This window comes from Phalaenopsis equestris, unplaced genomic scaffold (genome assembly GCF_001263595.1).
Source record: "Phalaenopsis equestris unplaced genomic scaffold, ASM126359v1 Scaffold000536, whole genome shotgun sequence".
Taxonomy (NCBI): Eukaryota; Viridiplantae; Streptophyta; class Magnoliopsida; order Asparagales; family Orchidaceae; genus Phalaenopsis; species Phalaenopsis equestris.
In genome coordinates this window covers 104,670-122,489 of record NW_018164976.1, presented here as the reverse complement: position 1 = coordinate 122,489, position 17,820 = coordinate 104,670, and the positions used below count along the sequence as shown (strand labels likewise).

At 38.7% G+C, this 17,820-nt stretch overlaps 1 protein-coding gene across 2 annotated transcripts in view; it reads left to right on the top strand.

Annotated features, from left to right (window-relative positions):
• The window catches only part of LOC110028889 (1,4-alpha-glucan-branching enzyme 1, chloroplastic/amyloplastic-like), an 88,936-nt gene that overhangs the window by 22,655 nt on the left and 48,461 nt on the right, over nt 1–17,820 (top strand). For both annotated transcript variants that reach the window (XM_020730932.1, XM_020730934.1), the window contains exons 6-10: nt 643–702; nt 9,343–9,423; nt 10,785–10,901; nt 11,012–11,095; nt 15,495–15,616. In XM_020730932.1, the coding sequence (XP_020586591.1) occupies nt 643–702; nt 9,343–9,423; nt 10,785–10,901; nt 11,012–11,095; nt 15,495–15,616 (464 nt within the window). The remainder of the gene's footprint in view (nt 1–642; nt 703–9,342; nt 9,424–10,784; nt 10,902–11,011; nt 11,096–15,494; nt 15,617–17,820) is intronic.

The following is a 17,820-nucleotide window of genomic DNA, read 5'->3' as shown; positions in this document are numbered from 1 at the left end:
AAAATCTATGTGTGGGTTGAGGGTGAATTTGAATGATCTTTTGTGATGATAAAAGGTTTCGACAATAAAAAGAGTGTTCTTTTAATGGTTTTGTGGTAAAGGCGTTAGAGGAACAGTTTTTTCTCTTATTGGTTTTCATGTGATTTAGAAGTCTATCATAATCCAAGTTATATTCTGATTGTCATGCATGTTATGTGCGAGCATATGCGAGCATTCGCAGAGCAGAAAGGTTAAGATTTTCGATGGGATTGTATCTGAAATTTAAGATAAACCTCAGGATTATAGTGGAATTATTCTTAGAGTAATTTGATTATGTATCCGAAATTTGATATGTTTTATGCATGTTAACAACCACTTTTTTATGTAAAAAATTTTTGTTCATGAACATCTTCGACGTTATTACATGGTATGGAAATCGTTATTTTTAATTTCATGATAAGGTTGTTTATGGACTCAAATTTTAATCTGTTTACAATAAAGTTGTACGCTCATCTTGTTTTTGGATTATTATTTCTTGGGCTCCTTTTTTAGTTTTTCTTTTTTATGTGTAGCTTATCTTTACATCTTTGACTAGCACTGAGAAAAGGTTTAGCAGAATGGTCATCTCATATTGATGATAATACTTATGCTTTGATTTGTCAGTCAGCTTCATTGATTGGAGATTTTAACAACTGGAATCCCAATGCTCATGTCATGAACAAGGTATGCAGTTCAACTTTAAAAGCTGACGCAGGCTATACTATCCACTTTCTAACTGATCTTTGAGTTTTACTTTTTTTTTCTCTGAAATATTGCCTAGTTTTCTGTAAATACTTAAGGATGACATAAATTTCTAGTTTCCCCACGTATTTTTTCCTTGAGTTGCATGCATTTGTTTGCTTGGATATTTATTTAATATCTAAGGATGATCAAAGCTTAACTAGATGACCAGAGTTAATCCAAACTACATAGTAAAAATAAATATTATTATTGAAAATAAATGGTACAACCAGCCCACTTGAAAGGAAAACATTCAATAATGCAACATCTGGAAATTTGAAATAGCAACATACACGGCACAAACACTCAAACTAAGGTGGATTACGGGTTGTGGTGGTGGCGGTTAGGGGGCTTGGAGAGACGGTAGCGTTGGGGTAGGTGGATTGGACTACAAAAAACATTGGCTAGGGATGGTTATGGGTGGCAAGAACATCAGCTAGGCTGCAGGGAGGTGGTTCTCACTGCCAGGACAGCAGTGACGGGGAATGATTTTGGGTTGCTGGAAGATCAATGGTGGCGTAAGGGAAGTGCTGGAACAACAGCTAGGCTACAGGGATGCAATTTAGGTGGCTGGAACAACAGTCGACAACAAGGTGAGGGGCTTAAGGGGATGCGTCGGCGAGTCTAAAGGTTGGGAAAAGGTGGAGGAAGGTGCTGGGTTGGTAGAGCAGTGTAGCAACCAGGATGGCAAACGGCTGGCTGCTGGGAGATGGGGAAACAATAGGGAGAACAACCAAGATAGCTATCTCCGGGCAATTGTTTCAGGGAAGGCAGTGGCAACGGTGATGGGAAGGATGCGGGGGAAGCGTAGCGGAGGATAGTCACCACCTTGGGCACAAAATACAATTGGAGCACCACTCGTCCCTCAGATACAACTATTGAAGAGAAATTTGAGACGCCTCCGGGCAACTGTTTCAGGGAAGGCAGTGGCAACGGTGAAGGGAAAGATGCAGGGGAAGGGTAGCGGAGGATAGTCAGTACCTTGGACACAAAATACAACCGGAGTACCACTCGTCCCTCAGATACAGTCATTGAAGATAAATTTGAGACGCCGACGGCTATCCCAAACAAAACACACAAAAAAACTAACCCTAGAACATTAGAAATACAAATATAAAATAATAGGAGGATGTGTTGACTCCACAACATTGACAAAACTTGGATCGGTTCGGTCTAGGCACGAAAACTGAAGCCTTCATGGTCGCAAGGGATCGCGGAAGACATTCTTATACGTGAGGCTTCTTCATTCTCTCAGGGTTTGGAGAGCTTCAACCTCATATGTCGAACCTTCTGTTTTCTCGTAGTATGACGTGGATCAGTCTAGTCGAAGATAGTGGAAATCGCGTACTCTCCCTATAAAATTCTGTAGATGTTATTCCAAAATACATCCTGGTAAAGTAAGTATCCATTCTCTTTTGCGACAATCTCAGCTGGCACTGTAGATAAAGGAATACTCACAAATCAGGTCTCGAGCCACTACATCGGTAAATTGCTTCTCCCACTTTTTGTGATCCGCTTGACGTATTTGATAAACAATTTTGTTAGGAGAAATCAACTCTGGGATAAAATCTCTGGCAAACTGAGCTGCTCTCTCAAGCAGTCAATCACTCATAAGAAATTTTTTTTTCTCTGGTAGGACCTGGTTTCCCTTAATAAGGTACTTTCTAACATTGCGTTATCCCTCTTGTACTTTTTCTCTGGTAGGACCTGGTTTCCCTTAAGAACGTTCTTTCCCCCCAAGCTCTTAAGGTACTTTCTAACATTGCGTTATCCCTCTTGTATGACCATCTGTCGATGAGTACACTGATAATCTGAGTTCAATATTCAAATGACTTCATATGAATTTTCAGAAGTAGTTCAAAAGCTCCCTATCTCTGATATGTTGGACCTCACTCTGTAGAGACAACTCAGGAGGCAGACTATATATCTGAGAATTTTGAAATCCTTTTATCTGAAGTTGCTCTGTATTTAATATCGGTTCGTCAAACTCATGACCCTTTTATATATTCAATACCAGTCATGTTGATGCTCCTCTCAATGCCTACAAAAAGGTAGCTTGAGATACCACAACCTCATGCTTTGTATGAATGCCCTTTACCTCAAACTCACTATTTTCTAGAATAGCTGGAGTCTCTCTCGTGGGCTCCTCTTGAATCACTAGCATCGCTTTCTTGTCGGCTTGACGTTGAGACTTTTCTCTGACCTCTTCATTCTTTCCAGTGTCAGTGTCTATTTATTAAACTTCATTTTGCTCACTGAAATAGATCATTCCACTGGTTTTGCAATTTGATTTAATATAATCTAAATTTATGGCACTGGAAACACTTCCAGACTGAAACATTTGAGAATGCGGATTGGTTTCACTTGTTATATCCTTTGTATTAGTCTCCGCTCAAGTGAGTTGGCTTGGATGCTCTGCTGGGTGTACTCATGTCGCTTGATCTTCGGGTTGAATTATGCTTGTAAGATGTGGTAGATACCCGGTGATGATGTAACTAGTGAGACTTGAGCACATATCCTATCTATAATGTGTGTATACATACTGGTATTTCATTTACCTTTTCATCTTTGACCAAAGTAGTAATTTTACTCTGTCCTTCTCGCTATCAAATAATCTTCAAGTTCGTTCACCACTGAGATGCACCCTATATTAACTTCTTGACTGCTAGTTTCACCATTCATTTCGGTGGAACGTCTTGGCACTTAAATACATTCCAAGGTCCAGAGCCACTCGATGAAATTGTTCAGATCCAGGTGATCGTTAAAATGTGAAAAATCCATCTTTATTTTAAAATTCTACATTATCCAATATTTCATGCCAAATCTTCTAGGTAGCAGTTCTTTATCTTGGGGTTCCAATGGAATTTGTTTGACCACTTTGGTTAGTCTTCTCTCGAAGGCAACGAGTCTCTGTTGTAGTTGGAGACTTTTCCACAGCATATCCTCTATAGAAATCTCCCAGACACTTTTTTTGTGGATTTCTCATAAATGACATCATGTTCATTCACATTGATCAGGCTTCTGACTATTGTCTCCTCGGTGCCATGACTAGTGTTCAAATTTGGGTAGGTGGAAGTGGGTGTATAGGAGTTGTATAGGGTGGGAAAGAAAATTTTTGCGTGGCCAGATTTAGAAATCAGAAAAGAGAAGAGTTTTGGGTGAAGATAGGGTTTGATATTGGTGGATGCTAGAAACCCTAGGATATGACTAGCGTTATGTTAGTTTTGATACCAAATGGTACCGAAGTTATTTCAAACCAATATAGGAAAAGAAAATACTATTACTGAAATCAAATAGTTTGTTACAACCAACACACTTGAAAGAGAAAATGCAACAACACATCCAAAAATCCTAATTAGCGATAGTCATGACGCAAACACTCAAATTAGGAGGTAGTGATGGTGGCCATTAGGGGGCTTGGAGAGGCGGTAGCTTGGGGGTAGGTGGAATGAACATTCAAGAAACAACAACTAGGGGAGGTTCTAAACGGCGGGAACATTAGATAGACTGTTGGGACTTGGTTCAGTGGCTAGGACAACAACGAGGCGGTACGGGGAATGGTTTTAGGAGAATGGAACAACAATGGCAGTGTTGGGGAAGTGCTGGAACAACAGCTGGGCTGCAGGGATGTAGTTTAGGTGGTTGGAGTAGCAGTGGACAACAAAACGAGGGACATATGGGGTTGTGACAATGAGACAAAAGACCGATAGAAGGTGAAGGTGTTGGGATGGTTGATCAGCATGGCAACCAGGATGGCAGGTGGCTAGCTGTTGGGAGGTGGGGGAAACAACAAAAAGAACAACCAAAGGGGCTTTTTACGGGCGACTGAAGCAAGGATGGCAATGGCAATAGCAAAGGGAAGGATGCAGGGAAGGGTAGCGTAGCATAGTCACCACCTTAGGCGCGAGATACAAGTCGCAACACCACTCGTCCCTCTAATACAATCGTTGAAGGGAAATTTAAGACGTCGACTGCTTTTTCAAATAAAACATGCGAAAAAACTAACCCTAGAACATCATAATCACAAATATATAATAATAAGATAGTGAGGAGTGGCCCAGAAGGGCTGGCCGACTCCACAACAACGACAATCTGAACTGCTTCGGTCTAGGCGCAAAATCTAAAGCTTGCATAGTCGTAGAAAGTTTACTCATTCGACCCCTATATGCGGGATTGAGGAAGGCGTCCATGTACGCGACGCTCCAACGCCATCTTACTTCTTTTGAGACTTGAAATGAGATGATGGCCAGATACCTCAATTAGATTGAACACATCTCTTGAGCGGATAATCAGATGGCCGACCTCCTGTCCAATTGCATCCATCTGGGAGAAGGGCGACCTCAGAGAATCCACCAAACGACCATTGAAAAAGCCGAGATGGTGGAAATAGAAGCTGACGAATTAGAGAGCTGGGTAGACCTGTACATCTTGTTCTTTAATGGATTAATGGGCTGATCCAACTGCAGTCGTTCCGATTAATGTTCCATTGAGCGATCCCTTTATTGCTGTAGCATTGTTTCTGCAGAAGATCTAGTCGAGTTGCCAGGAGTAGGGCGACTAGCTTCATTCCTCATGGACAGCGTCAGGAATGTCAGAGTGGTCGACCGAGTGCAGTAGACCCTGCTTTCTGCCTTTCCACCGAGGCCTCCCTCTTGTAGTGGTTGGACTACTCGCGACTCGTTGACCCTCACGGACAGCGTCAGGAATGTCAGAGTGGTCGACCGAGGGCAGTAGACCCTGCTTTCTGCCTTTCGACCGAGGCCTTCCTCTTGTAGTGGTTGGACTACTCGCGACTCGTTGATCTCTCGTCACTTTTCGCTACACATCTTCAGGACCGGCAACTGAGAGGGAACTTTTAGCTTTCTTCGAAAAGAGGCAACTGAGAAGGAACTTTTAGCTTTCTTCGAAAAGATTGTTCTTTCAATATGGATTACCGGCAACTGAGAAGGAACTTTTAGCTTTCTTCGAAAAGATTGTTCTTTCAATATGGATTACCTCGTCGGTCCCAATTCTTTGAAACACAACAGTTGAAGAAAAAACAGAGTAAACGAGATCCAAAACTTCGAAACTTTCGAGCCCTCTCGTTAGAACCATCTATGCTAGTGGTTGCTTCTCCGCTCCGGCAGCAACCCGGTGAAACTTCTTCTTGGTTGCCCGAGCGGCTAACATGGCCTACCTCTCAGCCTCGCGGGCATCAGAGGCCTTCAATCATCCTTGGTTATCTTACCGAAGATGTCCGACTGACCACCTTATTGATAACCACCGGCTCGTGGTATTGATGAACCGACAAACATTTTCCTTCGATCGACCTGCACCAACACCCTCGCTAATGCCTTTTTCTTTACCTCCGACAGGGCTTCCCTAGACGAGATTATCCGGATAAATCTCCCCCTTGAGGAGAAATCTAGGCAAAATCATGGCTTCCAATCTTTCTCCTTGTTTTTGAGATCTAGTAGCTGGAACCTGTCGACTGAAGTGAACTGAACAAACCCATCTACTCGGAACGAGAACAAATAGCTAAATAGGTTGTTGAACAATGGGATCTCTAGCTTTCGACAAAATATACCGATGATCATAATAGGTGCAATGGAGATGGGCTTATCTTCACCGTAGTTAACAAAAAATGGAGCTCACCTCGAAGCAAAGCTACAATCGAAGACCGAATCGATACTGATCCTTGTAGAACAGGAGGTAAATGTTGTATAGTGAAGCGCTTGGTCGACCTCACTAGCGACTCAGAGCTTGATGGTGAAGTCAAAGACACAACCCTCTGGAAATAAGTCAACCTCACCTTGAATCCTCTACGATTGGTCGTTCAGGGCGACCGATCTGAAATCTTGTGGAGAATACCGGGGAGCCATTGTGCAAAGTGCAATAATGGAAGCCGAAAGAGCAAAAAGAAGGGAAGAGAGCAAAGGAAGTGTGGCCACACGATTCTATGCCCCTTTATATATATAGAGAAATAGATGAAGTCTAACCATCGCCTAAAAGTGAAAACAAAAGTAAACGATCATTTATGTAATAAGTTATTAGTGAGGTCACATCAACACAAGAAACGAGAAAATATTTTTATTCTTGAAATGACACTTAAGTTACATAAAGCGCTCATAATTTAGTCCGACGCAAGATATTTTATCAAGAAAATTGTCGCCTCTTCGACAGAGATATGTCCTAGCCGATGCAGTCTACTATACAAGAACTCTTCTCCAGACCTAAATTGATTTGGCTGATTTGACTCAACTTATGCCTGAAAGATCAGTAATCTCTCCTAAACCCCCGATAGCTCGTGGCGAATAGTCGTCGCCTTCTCCTCGACATGAACTATACGGGCCAATAGCTCACACATCTTCTCGTCCCGTTGGATCCTTGTCAATCGAGTGAAGGAGCTCTCAATTTTGTCCAAGTGATGAATAAGTGACTCAGGGAATGTCCGGAGTTGGCCAGTTGCTTCCTCGCATCCTTCATGTTGGTTGTCTAGGTGATTAGCCCCATCATCCTCGCTGGAAAGCCAACCACCCTCTCCTGGTGCCTGGTTTGCTATCACTAGTGCCCTGATCGAACTTTCATCTAGGTCGATCAGAGTCAAATCATGATCCAAGTTTATCGGTGACGGTTCATCTGCACTAAGAGTCATCGTAAAACAAAAAAAAAACTTCAAAAATTAAATCCCACAAACAAACAAGACTGAAGTCTCATATCCAAGAGTCAAGTCAACTCGGAAACTTTAATAAAGTTATAAAGCTCACCATGAAGCACTGGATAAAGCAACAGGGGAACGCCAGAAGTCATTTGAGTGACCTGACTAATTGTACGGTCTTGTGCCATAACAAATGGCTGAGCGGTCGGATCGAAAGTTGGAACGACCGGCTGAATGTTCCTTCGCAGATTGCCTAGGATTGAATCGAACAACCCCACTTGATGGGTCTTGTGCCATAGCAAATGGCTGAGCGGTCAGATCGAAAGTTGGAACGACCGGCTGAACGTTCCTTCGCGGATTGCCTAGGATTGAATCGAACAACCCCACTTGATCCAGCAGTGGGAGTACAACCTTCTTTTTCTCACGACGACCTTCTCCCTCCGCTCACCTTCCGGACGGTCCCATTCTTACAATTTCCCGAAGGCAAAGCAAATCAATTCCTTGGTGGGAACATCAACATGAGATTTTGGCAGGTTATCCATCACAATGCTGAAGACACGAAAGCTGGCCGACTCAAATAAAATGAAGCACGGGGTAAATTAAGAATGGGAGGGAGTCCCATCAATCCCTATTTATAAGAATCGAAAGCGCCGAAATTAAGAAAATTCAATTATCAAATCATTAATTAATATGAATGCAATTTATTTTTGTATTAAATTATCTTATTATTTTTGCAGCGTCGCTTTCAAGATGTAAGAAAATCAAATAACTAAAATATGTACATCCTTAAAGGTGTTTGCGATGATCCTAAAGATATCTAACGGTCTAGAAGAGAAGAGTGCGATGAAGACTGACCCACTCCAAGGAGATCGTGGGACCCACTTGACTGAATGAGCAAAACCATACGGGTCAAACCATCCAAACCTAAACCTACCTAATCACAAGGCGGACAAGAAGACGATTGTATGATCCAAGCATGAGCCATTCGACCAGAATCAAGACGAAAAAGCATCCAAGCCAACTATCACAGAATGATCGACTCGATGCGATAGCTTGCTCCTAGTAGAGCCGATCTAAAGGAATATCTAATCCCACGAAGTACCTCCGGCCATTCCGTGGAGACTCTAAAGACTCCTCATTAGGGATCAATGAATATCAACTAGGTTGGATCAACCGATTGAACCCTCTTGACCAAGCTTAGCCGACTGACCGAATCATAGCGAGCTGATCTCGTGGACTAAGCTTAGCCGTTCAAGCCAGAATAGAGGGATGATAAGCCCATACTTATAAAATACCAACAATACTCTACCACAAACCTCTTTCAAATAGGAAAAAAATATATTCTCACAATTGTACTGTCTCCCTATAAATTAAAAAAAAAAATTATGAAGATGATACTCTTCATCATTGTTTATTATAGTCTCTCTTTTTCTCTCTCTATCACTTCATTCTTATTATAGTCTCTCTTTTTCTCTCTCTATCACTTCTTATTTTACGCTCTTTTTCTTGGGTTTGGTTCGCGGACAATCGGATTTATCAGTAAACCTCTTGCTTAAGCAGTTACTCTCCCTGCTCGCTTCTATTGGGGGCCAATAATGAACTTCAATGCCCCATCTTTTCTTCAGAAACTTTCTGATCAAGCATTCAGGCTGGCATTTTACTAAATTTAAAATATTAAATCGTCATATCTCTGTCATAAAATTTAAAATATTAAATCTCTCCACACCATTTTTTTTGCCTTTACGAGGTGTCAAATTTTTGAACCATTCTATGAATAATTTTCTATATTTTAACTATTCTTAGTATCATAATTAGTTTTCAAAATGGTGGCCGCATCAATAACACAGTCTTTCATTTATTATTGAGATTGGTTCTTTTGTTTTGTTAGGGCATGTATTTCTGTGCTTGGTATTCGACAAACTGATAATTTGTTTAGTTATTTGCAGAACGAGTTTGGTGTGTGGGAGATAATTCTGCCAAATAATCCGGATGGCTCATCAGTTATTTCCCATGGCTCGCGAGTGAAGGTATTGCTTCCACGTGTTTATAATGCTTTAGTACAAGCACGTGCAACAACAATTGCTTTCTTAAATTACCTAAACATATGTCAATGGAGTGCAGCACTACAATGACCTTTGAAATAGAACATTTCCTATATAAGTGCAAGAATTTTTACCAGCAAACAATTTTATGGAGCATTTACATATATACCACTCGATTCCTATGTATTTACATATCTAACACATAAAATTTTCATTTTTTTTAATATTTATACCACCCAAATTTTGCTAATCACAACATACTACTATTTTAACTTTTAAAAAGTAAAATACATCTTTTTGTACATAGGAAAGATGGTATATATGTAAAAATTGAAGTTTTAGGTGTTAGATATGTAAACACATAAGAATTTAGTGGTATGTATGTAAATCTTCCTAATTTTATTTTGTTTTCTGCTGATGTCTTATGAACATGCTTTTGACGTACTTATTTTTACTTGATTCTGAGTGCATAGCGTTAGAAATTTCAGCACTTTAGTACTCCAAAATGGTTATTTATGCTAAATGCGATTCTTTTGGACCAGCTTAAAAAAGTGCGCAAAAGCAGACATTGTACACAGTGTTAGGTCGACTAATTGTAAGATATTTTAGTGCTTCAATCATACCTTATATACTATTTTGAATCGATATATTTTTCAGGAGAGTTGCTTTCTAGCTTCGTGCTCTAGCTCACATTTTTTTGTTTTTTGTTTAAATGTTTTTAACACTATTCTTCTTACTTGATTCAAGCACATAGAATTAGAAATATCTCCATGCCAAATTTTACTATAATTTTTTATAAACTGGTTTATGCGGCACTAATAACATGAATTTCAAGCTGAGCTTGTGGTTGCCCTTTGATGTCTTCATGTAGAATCCTAACAATGAAAAAGCTGCTTCACTGCTGGAAAACGTTTCACATATTTTAGTTATGTTTGAGAATTTTCTGCACAAGTTCTTAAATAGTTGTTATGTCCATTTAATAATATTTAGGGGCATTTATATACATCACAACCAATTCCAATATATTTATCTAACATCTAAATTTTATTTTTTACATTTTTACCACCCAAATTTTTCATATCACATAAAAAAAATACCACCATTTTAACTTTTAAAACATGAAATACACTTTGTCATGCATAGATAATGTGGCATGCAAGTAAAAATTGAGGATTCGGTGTTAGATACATAAATATGTGGAACTGAGTGGTATGTATGTAGATCTTCATAATTTTTATTGCTACGTCAAGTTTAATTCAGAAGTGCATAGTTGTTTTAATCTTGAAATTATGCTTGCTCTATAACAGTCTTTTTTTTCTAATTTCAAAGTTCAAATGAATTGGTAGATTCGCATGGAGACACCATCAGGAATCAAGGATTCCATTCCAGCATGGATTAAGTTCTCGGTGCAAGCTCCAGGCGAAATTCCGTACAATGGGATATATTATGACCCTCCTGAAGCGGTATAATCATTTATATTTACAACGCAATTTTGGAGTTTGTCTGACCGTTGGAGGTAGTTCGTTTTCTGTGGTAGATTTTATGCTGTAATCTGACATTTCAAATTCTGCAGGAAAGGTATATATTCCGACATCTTCAGCCAAAACGTCCCAGCTCATTAAGAATTTACGAATCACATGTTGGCATGAGCAGTACTGTATGTATACTTTGTTTCTGTTTTTAGGAACTAAATCAAGAAATTTTATAAGCTTTGTTTGAAATTAGTATCAAGTGGTGATGCCCATATATAATTGCCAAACCTAGTGTAATAATTAATTTTGTTTCGCGGATTGTTTATGCAATAAGTTTATGTTACTTTTTTTTTTCAATAGAGCGTGATTTTATAATAAGAAAATTACAGTAATATATTATGGGCAACTGGCAAGAATTGTCAAAGGAAAAATGAAACATATAAGACAAAACAAAAGATAACTAGGACCATGGGTTTCCATTAGAAATAAAAATTACTCCTAATAAGAGAAGTAATGACTATATTGTCAACATTCAAACTGTCATTTTTTTTGCATAAAACTATTTTTCAATACATTTGTTGCATACTAGGCCTCTTTTTCAAAGAGTTTTTTCCATAAAACTTTTTTTTTTCAATGCATATGTTGCGGAAGGTTGGACAGTGAAATTAAATTTTCTGTTATTCCATTTCTATCATTGACAGTTAGTATCTAAATATTAATTGAAAGAACCTTTAAAGAAAATAGTTTAAAATAATACAATTAAATTTATCTCATTTCTAGTTGTTCGCATTTTCTATAATTATATTTTGTTACTCATCATATAATAAAAAATTAAACCTGAAATGTTATTTTAAAACCAGTGAACAAACTATTGTCAGTGAATACTCACACTCCTAAAATACAATAACACAATACATGCTAGTCGTAGATATTATAAATCAATGTAAAAGTACCAGACAATTTATTTTTTTAGATATGATTTTAGTTTATAACATCCAGTATGTTTTACCGTAACTGTAACATGTCTATCATTTTATATCTATACAACCGTCATAAGAGTATCGTCTAAAATTATGTCAATTATGCATCAATATCAATAACCTTTTCCTTTTACGTGCACGAGTATCTTAGTGTTACCCGTTAGTACCATGAATGGGTGAATTCCATTATAGCAAAGCATGTACATAGAACCATACTATGAAAATTACTATCTAATGATTATTTCATTCTTATTTGCATAACAATCAATATATTTGTATAGCACTCAATATCCATGATAATTTAAATAATGTTGAGTACTCATATCATGTCTACATTATGAAAGAAAATTTAATAGAGTCATAAGTTATGATTTTGTAGTGGTTTTAATATAACTGATGACTGTAACAGTAAATGCATTTAGTATAGAAGAAGAAAATATTATTATGAGTACTCACCTAAATACCATATGACTTGCTTTTAGATTCCCAATCTTTTATTTTGATTTTGCCTTCTTTAATTTAACACCTGTAAAAATATTTACAATAATTAATTAAATGCTTAAGTGGTCATTTTATGTATATATCAACGCTCAATTATTTGATTTAATATATATTAATCTATTAAATCATAACATCCTAACCGTAGAGGAAGATGAAGCAAGAGGGGGTCTACTCGGCCACAAATTTCTAGGTTCTCCTTTCTTGCATAGGAAAATTGAACTAAAGAGAAGAAGCTTTCCTATTCTCTGCATGCGAGCCCGTCACTTGAAAGCCAAGCCACTCAATTCGGCTCTGCACTCGAAGGCAAAAGCTCCTTTCTGTCTTGCTCCCTTTTTTCTCTCCTTTTAATTCTCTTTCTTCCTTCACTTGGTTAGGGCATGATTTCCCTCCGCAGGGGGCTCTGATTCCCTTCTTTCTCAGAGAGGAAACCTTAATTTTCCTCCCTCTTCCCCCCTCTTTGCTCGTTGCGCTATGGACCTTCAACGATGCACGAAAGGTCAGATGTTTGCCTCCTTTCATCATTTGCTGCTTGCGGCTGTCGATAGAGCCCCTCGACTCCTTTTTCATCTTCTTGCTCTTACATTTTAGCTCTTACTTCTCTCCTCTCTCACTCGCCTTCTCTCTATCTCTTGCTTTGCTTGTTCCTTTGGTTTAAACGAAATGAGGGAATAAATTCTTCATTTTGATTTTTCAAGAGCATCATGTCTGTTTCCAATAGGCGCGTGAGGGGGATTAACTTTCACTTTATTTATTTTATTTTGGTTATATATATATATTGATACATAAAGGTTGTATGAGAAGAGCCCAAAAGAGATACCCTACCATACGATACAAGTACAGTAATACCCCAAAAAAAAGATACAGATAGACTCAATAAAATGTAAAACAAATTTAAAACATGCAGAAAACAAGTAGCTAGGGATGAGCTAGTATAGTCCTGCCTCTTATTCTAGCTTTAGGAGTGGAACCAGATAATAAACTTTGAAGAGTCGTGTCATTGTCATTAGTCTCCAAAGTATCATCCATTAAGTTTCTAAGTTGTAGTAAGCCCTCACCCTTCTTCTTCCGTCATGTGATCCTCGATCAGATTTGATGTTAGCACCGTAGTAGGAGGAAAGACAGTCGTTGCCACCGTGATAGGTTCCAGTGTATGTGAAATGTGAATGTGAATTGTTATCTCTGCAACTGATGCTTCCTGAATAGGAGCTGCGGGACTATCCTGATTTTTCAGTTCGAACATTATCTGTTGTATTATGGCTAGGAGAAGGGATCCTAGGGGCAGACACCAACTCCTATCTTGTGGTGATTCCCTCATCAGGTTTGTTGGGAGTGCGATCAAGCACATGGGATGCACTAATAGTGTGTTACTGCTTTAGGAGCGCGTTCAGGCACATGGAGTTCACTAATGGCGTGTTCCTGCTTTTGATTATTGGTTCTCAACTGTGGGTGCAATTTGAAACATTTCTCCTGTGGGTGTTCAAACATTTTGCAGTGCTTGCAGTAGTATGATTTTTGTTTCATAAGGATTTTTTGCCAATAACCATTGTGAGCAGATCCAAACCAGACTTCTTCTACATCGAGTAGTGTAATATCTCGTTCAATCAAAATCCTTGCAATAGAGGGCCTTGAGAAATGAACCGTAGGTAAGTTTATCTGCAAATATTTTTCAAGGATAATTCCAATTGCATATAAGATAAGTAGGTCAAAGAAATGAACTTGAGTCCTATAATTCCAATTGCATATAAGATAGGTAGGTCAAAGAAATGAACTTGAGTCCAGGTAATGAGAACCAGATAGGTTCAATTGGGGGTCTTGACTGGGATAAAAATGGGAGTTCATTTGAGCATATTCATATGTTTGCCTTCAATTGTGATGAATTTCTTTGAGAAAATTCTCGTGTAATCATCTTCTGTGTTCAGCTGTATCATAACATGCTTTCGTCGAAATGACCCACCTGTCAATCCCCAATAAGTTTGAAATCTTCAAAAATCTTTCTGATTATCTCCATGTTAGGGCAACCTAATTAGAACTTTCCAACTAGTGTAAATTTGTATTTTCCTGCACGAGTTTAAATTTCAGTGTCAGAAAAGAAAATTGTTGGTTTGCCCGCATTTTTCTCTACTTTTTTAATGAGAGTGCAATCGTCATTTCCTGCAACAAAATCATGGTAAATATGTGGGAATACTGCACTATCTGCGAGGTGGAAAGGGGAGCTGCGTTTGTGAATCACTATAGCATAAGAGGGTTTGGCGGGGTTATCACCGGCGAGCGTGGCGGCGTAGGAAAGCTCTGAGGTCATTACCTCAGCCAGTGTCAACCTGCAACACAGTGAAAAGTTGTACGAGTGTCGAACGGTTCTGTCGTAGACGACAGAGGCAGAGTCGAGCAGACTGGGAGGCTTTGTTGCAGAGGAGACACAGCAAAATCGATCGGCTCTGTAGCAGACGAGACGCAGCAGAGCAGCTCTGTCGCAGACGAGACGTAGCAGAGCGGCTCTGACACAACGCAGCAGAAGCTGGAAGATGTCGAGCGGTCGAGCGGCTCTGTAGCAGAAGCAGGCGAGCGGCTCTGTCTCAGACGAGACGTAGGCAGAAGCTATCGAGCAGCTCTGTCGCAGACGAGACTCAGGCACGAAGACGACGTGTCGAGCGGTCGAGCGGCTCTGTAACAGAAGCAGGCGAGCGGCTCTGTCGCAGACGAGACTCAGGCACGAAGACGACCGCAGCACTGTCGCCAGACGAGACGGGAGACAACGCGAATGGAAGCAGACGACACGAGACGAAGTGACGTGAGTAAATTCTAAAGCCGAAAGACGCTAGAGTTAACCATGGGGCGGAACCCTAGCAGAGCGGAATGGAGACATCAGATGTTATATATGTATATATGATTAATTAGCTTATAAATAACTTAAGATGATTGTTGTATTTCTGATTGTAGATCCAATTCTCTCGCTTAAACTTTGATGGTGTTCTCTACATGGATAAATGTTCGGTTGGAAGTTTGTTTCCAGTTCTAAAGCATGCTCCACTTTTCTCTTTTAAAGCTATCCTTTTGTTTGTCTTCCTTGACCTCTATTTATTAATTAGTTATTTTTTATGCGCAGGAGCCAAAGATCAACACATATGCTAGCTTCAGAGATGATGTTCTGCCTAGAGTTAAGAGACTTGGATATAATGCTGTTCAAATAATGGCTATTCAGGAACATTCATATTATGCAAGTTTTGGGTATAGTTAATTATTTTCCTTTAAAATTTATCTCTAGTGACATTTTTAAATGGCCATAAATGCTCACGTGTAACTTTTTTTTTTCAACTTTCATCCTTGTAAGCAAGAGCTGGGAGGATTAGTATTTGATACATGCTAGATTAGGCTGAAATGGTTGCAGTTTCTGCATTTATATTCATGTTTGATGTTAGCATGCAGCCAATGTTGCGGTAATCATTTTAGTTTTCAGGTGCTAACTTTGTTGTGCTAGAGGGAACATAGTTGCTTACACAGGCTTTGGTTGTCACTTCTCCCTCTTCCACCTCTTGTAAACGTGTTTGCTGCCTTTTTTATGATTTTTTTTTTATTCCTTTGACATACTATATATTTCAGATGGAGTAAAGTGCCAAAATAATCATCTTACCATTTACATTAGGCCATTTTAGTCTATGAGTATAAAAATGTCAAATTACTGCCCAACTACTTTTAATGATGACTATTTTAGCTCCCATCAAAAGAGACTGGGGGCTTTTATAGACTCGCAGACTAAAATAGCCCCTTTCAAAGAGTCAATGGACCGTTTTGACACTTTTCTCATTTCAGATGTTTTGTTTTGTTGGGGTCATTTAGAATGACGAGTAGACAAGGATTTTCTCTTAAGTAGGATTGAACTTCATATATCACGCTGGCTAAGTATTCTTGGTATAAGACCCTAGGGTATTATTGAGATTACTCCAGACAGAATCCCCCATACAAGAAACTTGATATGCTTGAAATCACTTGAGTAAAAAATAACTTTGTGCTTTTATTTTTTGCCGAAGTCTCCTGGTCGTCTAAGTAATATCAAACCCTTTCTTATGCGTTGTTTTAGATTACCTTGGGTTGGCAACTGTCTTGTTTGTCTGTCCTTTCTCCTGAATAGGGAAAGCCAATAGAGAATAATGCCTACAAATTTAGAGGACAATATTGATGGCTGAGTGACTATTACACACAACATCATGAGAATGATTGATTATAGAGGAATTGTGGCGGCTTTCAACAATCAATGAAAATGTTGAAGTGTTGTTTTGTTTGAATAATTGTATGTATCACAACACATGCCATGTGAATTAGCAATGTAGTGCATGTAGGGATGAATAATGTTGCCAATAGCAAATTTTAGTGTGTTGTAGGTAATAAGTGAGCACAATGTAAGATGAAGAGATGCAGCTGGCACTAGTAGGTTGATTGGTTATTGACAACAACATTGGGAAAGGTAATAATGGGTGTTTCATTATTATTGGAGTGGCATGATGCTTAGGTTATGTATGTTCATTTCTAAAAAAGGTTAAGGATTGTTTTAGTTTTAATGAAACAAGTTTAACAAGTTGAAGGTTTGATAACACATGATACTGGTTATTTAAAGAGGGTGAGTATCGGTCAACTTTTTTTTTTTTTATTGATTAATTATGAAAATATGGTATATGAAAATAAATCAAAATTGTGGCAAATGAAGATAGTCATTTGAGCAATATCGAGGCATGTTTGTATTTGATGTAAGATTGCAAGATGGGGAAAATTTTGTTGTTGGATAGATATTTTTAAGAAAATATATTAACTAGAAATTTGAAGGACTTGTTGAATTAATAACATCTCTCCTTCGTCAGCTAGGAGCTCATATGCTTTCCTAACACTTTCTATTTCCTCTGTGTTTTTCGTGTAACTAACTACTTCCATTTCTTCCTGCTTAACGAAAGACATCATTCTATTTGTTTAGACAATAAGATGTTATGTGCTCAAAATCATTGCCCTTGAAACACTTTTTGATTGGGAAGGGCTTGATTGTATCCACCCATCTTCTCTCCACCTTGAGTTGATTTCTCCTCATGTGAGTCTTGCTTTGAGGTGCTTTAGATTTTCTCACCACAAAACCATGCTCTTTTTGAATTTGATGGTTTTCAATTTGACTACTATTTTGTGAAACATATTTTTGTTCAAAAACTCATTCTGTGATTTGGAGTCATTCAATGAACTCATCTAGATCCAAATGGTAGTCAAACTACAGTAAGTCAATCTTCACCTAAAAGTTATTACCTCTTCTTTGATGCCAAATCGCCAGGGTTTGATTTTTCATCACTGGAAGCTTTTTGGTTGGGGGGTTAATCTCCTCTTCCTAATCTGTTGAGACATTATTTTGGTTATGGGTAACATCTTCAAGTTGCCTTCTTTCAAATTCGACAAGCTTT